The sequence below is a fragment of the Sander vitreus genome, chromosome 10, assembly GCF_031162955.1.
Source record: "Sander vitreus isolate 19-12246 chromosome 10, sanVit1, whole genome shotgun sequence".
Lineage (NCBI taxonomy): Eukaryota > Metazoa > Chordata > Actinopteri > Perciformes > Percidae > Sander > Sander vitreus.
In genome coordinates this window covers 20,961,195-20,967,285 of record NC_135864.1, presented here as the reverse complement: position 1 = coordinate 20,967,285, position 6,091 = coordinate 20,961,195, and the positions used below count along the sequence as shown (strand labels likewise).

General features: G+C 40.7%; 1 protein-coding gene across 1 annotated transcript; it reads right to left on the bottom strand.

Annotated features, from left to right (window-relative positions):
- Positions 1-742: 742 nt before the first annotated feature.
- LOC144524551 (regulator of cell cycle RGCC) lies at positions 743-4,790 on the bottom strand. The gene is made up of 5 exons (XM_078260881.1): positions 4,680-4,790; positions 3,337-3,501; positions 2,605-2,685; positions 1,944-2,006; positions 743-1,399 (listed from the first exon to the last, which is right to left on the bottom strand). The coding sequence occupies exons 1-5, from the start codon at positions 4,699-4,701 to the stop codon at positions 1,392-1,394; spliced, it is 339 nt and encodes a 112-aa protein (XP_078117007.1). The 5' UTR covers positions 4,702-4,790; the 3' UTR covers positions 743-1,391.
- Between the last annotated feature and the right edge of the window lie 1,301 nt (positions 4,791-6,091).

Genomic DNA, 6,091 nt, shown 5'->3' with positions numbered 1-6,091 from the left:
TGTCACTCAATGTAAAGTCACAAGTGAAAAATCACAACTTACTAGCACAACATTCACCTTGGCCTTGTCTGTTTCTCTAAGCAGTGTTGCTTTGACAACAGGGAGGTGACACCTGTAAATGGATGAGACTCGGTGGAGTGAAATGACAGCGGCATATAAACAACCGTGGTGGAAAAGTCACAGAAAGAAACTGCTAAGATGCTCTTTTGTAGGCGACTCAAACAATGCAAAACAATTTCCTTCCTGCAGTTCAAAGCTTGGATTTGTGGTAATAAGTTAAAGCACAGTCAAAGCCCCCGCAAAAAGAATTACAGCACAAAGTCTCAATGAGCATTGTTTCTCACAGCACAACTGACGCACTTCCTTTTTAAGCTGTTGTCACATGGTGTCTGAGCTAAATTTGTGGGTTTCCTGATTTGAAGGCAGAAGTGAAACTCAAAGCATAATCAGAACAGACAAACAGGAAGCAGGTACAAATTAAGTAGAATGGGTGAAGGGCTCCCGAGGCATGTGGCGTGACAAAAGCAACAGTCAGTTTAGGGGATAGTGAAGGTTTAGACACATTGGATACAATCTGTTGTCAGTACTGTCAGGAACAGTGAGGATTTTTGTTTTTTTTAAGTGAAAGGCTTTCAACATTGTATTAAGAATCAGATGTGGCCAGCAAGGACAGCGATGTCTCTGCACAGAAGATTACATTTAGTTTCATATATCAACCAAGAAAAAGGAAATGTATACGGAATTCAATCAAAATTTAGCTTTATTTAGATGTGCATTCATCTGTACAACAATTTATATATAAAACAAATAATATTAACAAGAACTGTACACTGGAAATGTCAGCACATAAACAACTTTTGATATTACACAGCAGATCTGAACTCCTTGGACTTTAAATTAGTTTGAAACTAAAGTGCCATCTGTAATTTCTAACAGCCACCTTTACAAAAAAAAAAATAAAAAAAAAAAAATATATATATATATATATATATATATGATGATGATTAAGGGCCCTTTACTGGCATAGTACTTATGGGGATTTTAAATGTGGCATGAACATGCTTTGTTTACTCTGAGCAGCGTTTTCTCGTACGCCCCGGACAGATGGAAGCTTTGTCTAGTTTCAGGAATATGTCACACATCTCGGATGCTGGAGGGAAATCATCTTGCCGGCTGGACGCGGCGTCGCCAGGGGTCTGAGGGTGTTCTTGCATTTTGGAATGGTGTGCCCTTTTAATTTCTGATGTTAACCTTTTCCCCTGGAGCAGCCAGGGGAGCTTTTGCTCCCTCAGATCTGCTCTGGTGTAGATCTGCCTGTCTGCTCGGCAGTAGCCAGCCATGTTGCCCCCGGCCTGTTTTCCCCCCCTCTGCGTGTCTCGCTTACTCTCTGTTCACATCTCTGCAAAAGATAGAGGAAGCGAAAACTACAAAAGCTCAGGAGCCAGAATGAGAGAAAAAGCACAGAGGCATATTAACAGACACACAAACACGCCCTATGTGGACTACATGGCCTAACAGATGAGCCTTGTGAAGATACAGGGAGAGTTACGATTTATTTGTAACATTAATTCTCTCTGCGTCAACACCACTGATAGCAGCAGATGCATGTTTTGTTCTTTGTGGTTTGTGTGTGTGTGCACACACAGGCCTCTGAAACACCACTGCTTTAGTGCTGATAGCAGGATCATGGTGCTCATGTAGCCAAGTATGCTATTATCACTAAAGGTTATGTAGATAGTCCACCTTAGTTCCCATGCAGACATGGCATTTACACAGAAGAGGTGCTCAGAGACTACTAGGCACTCTGTTTTTCAATGTGTAACAAACCCTGCACTCTATCTGGGTCTCTGCCACCATTACACACACAACCTGCTGGCTTGTCAGCTTAAGTGCAAAAGGAATAAAGAAACTATTGGGGGGGGGTTATTCTCTTAAATACGCACCTGCTAGTTCCCGGTCCAACACGTCGATAAAACTCTCAAGTTCCCTCGTGTCTCCCAGCTTGGCTGTAGGAAGAGGACAGAAGGAAAAGGAATTTGAGAAACGTGGCCCAGTTCAATGGCATTTCCTTTGGGCCAGACACTAATCTAAATCACAGAATTGCATATGAATCAAACTGCTTTTGGACTAGCAAAACACTTTTTCAGCTGCTTTTTTACAAACTGAGATGAGGCTAACTTTAAGCGCTGTAAAAACCCAGACAGCTTGATGGATCCCACCAGGTCGTAAATATCTTCAGGTATTCTGCGTAAACACAGAGTGAATGACATTGTCTTTGTGTTCATCCATTGAGATTTAACAGTAGTCGTCTGTGCATCTACATGCAATGAGATGTAACCACTCTCATTCATTTACACACACCTGAGCCAGTCTCCCTGCTACATAACAGCACAAATAACCCCTGCAGGAGACTTGGAAAGAGGGGGGTGGGTGTGGGGGGGCGAGACATCACAGCAGGGGCTTTGTTGTGTAAAAACAAAAGAGCTCCCAGCCTGATGTAGAAGGTTTTTGTGTGGCTGAGATAATGATCAGAGCAAAAGTGATAGTGATCACTGTAAGAACAAGGGCTATCTGAATGGAGATGGGCTGATGGGAGTCTAGTACCTTTCGGTGCTTGCGTTATGCCTGCTGTGTGAAGCTCCTCCTCGCTGGTGTTCAAACTGTTTCCCAAAGAAGCTTCACTGCCTGTGGGGAGAGGGAGGCGAGGAGGGGGTGAGCGCAGATAATAAACAGACGGCGAGCACGAAAGGCATGCAAATGATCCAACAAGAACAATGACAAATTTTAACAAAATGCAGGAGTTGCACATTATGATAACAACATGCAGTAAAATGAAGGTAAGCGCTTGTTCACTGCTAGCCACTCCCGAGTGGCAGCTTTTGAAACATTAGGGGGCCAAAATACTTTCAATAATGACGACGCTTGGGAGCAGAAAAACACTCTTCTTTTATCTTCTTTTATCTCATAACTATCGACAAACGCAGAACTACAGCAGCCGTAACAATGACAAAAAAACACAGACAATTACAGGAGTAATTGCAGTTCATTCTTGTACACAGCTATTGTCATGAGCAAAAAGCCACTTTAATAGAAGTGTACAGGGATGTGTCCTCTTCTGCCACTAATTTCATGAAAATTAAGTGTCAAGCTGCAGTTGTTTGGGCTGATAAAGGGGCTCAACCAGCACCCATGGGGACTCCAAACAGCATCACTCACCAGCCAACCACCACCACCACCACCAAATGATGCACTAAATAATGTTCTTCTTTCCCCGACACTTTGGACAATAAGCAAACATGATCTTAATCACAGGAACACTGTTTTAGTGTGACTCACTGTAATCAGAGTCCTCCACTCCGCTGTCGTCGGCCAGCCCTGTGCGACTTTTGGCCTGCTGCAGGACGTGCTGGTAAGCGTGAGGTTTGCTTTGAGAAGGGGCCTTCAACTCCTCCACCACATCCTGGAACTCCTGCAGCAACTCACCCAGCTCCAGCTCCAAGTCTGTGGAAAATGTGACAGCAGTTGGGAGAGAAACCACATTACTCCACTAAAAGAAAATGTTAAGATCATATCATGTACTGGAAAAAGTTACATTAATACATTTTTTCAATAGTTTCTAAATAAAAACAAACAAAACAACTTCTTAGATCTTGGATATTTCTGAATATAAGAAATTACGGTAACACTTTACTTGAAGGTATCTACATAAGAGTGGCATGACACTGTCATGAACACATGACACTATCATGACACAGTCATGACACATGAACCCTAACTCTAACCATAACCATAACTTGTCATGACAAAAACCGAATGACACTTACTAAAAGAAGCGTTATGTCATAAACGTTTATGACTTGTTTGTAATGTTTATGACACGTTCATGACAGTGTCATGTCACTCTTATGTAGATACCTTCAAGTAAAGTGTAACCGAAATTACTTATAACACAATTATCTTGGTAACGTTGAAATTAAAGCTAAAAGCCAAAACCTGCAGTAGAAGTTTATGTCAGTGGGTTTTATCAGATAACTTGATGTGTCATAAGAAACCTAACAGCTCATAAGGCAAATAAAGCCTCTAACAGCCTGTAAAAAACCTGGTCTGCTAACTGTGATACATAAATATTACAATTCAAATCTAAGTTTTATGCTTTAGGCTGCAATAAAAACACCACTTTTGTCAATTTCTTAAATAAATGTAATTTCTTCAGTAAATAACGGAAGAATTTCATGAATATGATAAAGCTTTCACAGTCCCCTATGGGGTATAGGAGTAATGCTAGTAGGTTGCAGCAAACAAATACAAGCACATTAAAAAATGTCAATGTTTGGTAAGTTATGCAATAACAGCCTTCATAAAATGAGTTTTTATGTGTATGTATATGAAAAAATATACAGTAGATATGTGCCATGTAGCTGGCTCAAAATATAACAAATAAAGAGGAGTTGGAAAATGTGTACAATTAAAGCATAGCAGGCTACATGATTTCCCAAACTGCTCATGTGTGTGATGTGATTTATAAAAAGGATTAAGGAAAAGTGGAATTTGAGGAGGTTAAAATGTTGAGGTTTAAAGCCTCTGTGAAAGCATTATACAGGCGTTAGCTGTACAGGCCTATGATCACCATCACTGAATCACCATTTAAAACTAATGGCTCAAGTAGTCGTTAGACTCACCTGCGGTAATGTCTGAGGCCATGCTGGAGCAGTGAAATTAAAACACCACCGGGATGCTGCTGTGAGTCTGGGTTCAGAACGGTTTAACGCTGACAAGCAGGATCTGTAAGTTTAATATAAAGCCCTACCCCCCCCACACACACACACACACACACACACACACACACACACACACACACACACTCACTCACGTACACACACACGCACTCACGCTCAGCTAGCGGGACCAGCCAATCATGTCGCAGAAAAACCTCAGAGGTCTACTGTAAATGGAAAAAAAGTGGGCGGAAAGTTAAAAGAAAAACCGTCCGCAAATGAGACAGACAGAAAGAAGCTGTTCCATAACTACAGGTCGACTCGAGGCTTTCCCGCCCTCCCCCACCCCCATGCTTTGAAAGTTAGAAAGAAACTGTGTGTAGACTTTAAAAGTGGATGTACCCGTTTAGTGTTCATAATATTTTAAATGTTACATTAAAGAGTCATTCTGAGTTTGAGTGCTTTATTGAAGAATAAAAAGGGGACGATGATCAATCGACAAACGTAGTGTGCGTCAAACTAAAATAAAAATAAATAAATTTTTTAAAAAAAATCAAGAATTGACATATTTTTTACTTAGCAACATAGTTTTGATTGGGTGGATTTGTACGTTCTTGTTCTTGATTCTGGGTGGGGTAAACTTACTTGAATAAAAGGTAGAAAAAGTGTCTTTTTGACAAACAAAATTTTTTAAATATTATAATGCACCTGTGAGAGGTGCAGTACTCTGCTCGGTCGACAGAGGCCCCTCAAGTGCAATTTCTGTTTAAACCCCCAAAGAACAGCTGTAGGCCTACAAGTCCGTGTGCCATATCAAGCCATTATTAGTAGCTGTGCATGTTTACCACTGGTAGTAGTACTCTGATCCTTTACTTAAAGTAAAAAGTAAAAGTTGCCATTACGGCAAAACTTAGGCCTATGATACATAGGCTAATAAATCTTTGAGTAACCTATATTATTTTTAATGTGTGATTTGTATTGTGTAGCATTTTAATATGTAGCTAATCAAGGTGGGGTTGATTTTAATTACTTAATATAGTTTAATCTATTTTACATCGTACATTAAGAATTGCGTTAATGCAAGACACAGAAGTCATATGCCTGCTTATTGAATCATCATTTCTATCAGTCACACACCAATCACAGCCACTCACATCAAGATTCAGATTCAGACAACTTTATTGTCTGTCATGACAGAAAATCGTCTTAGACGTGGCCTCAACATACAGTGCGAAAACAAACTAGGACACTAAACATACAATAGCTTGTAGAAAAAATGAGGCGGTCCATTTAAAGACTCCCTTCACACTGATCCCTGATACTCCAATGCTGCCTCTCTCACTGCTGCTTGCAAAGCTTTGCCTTCACTCCACCAC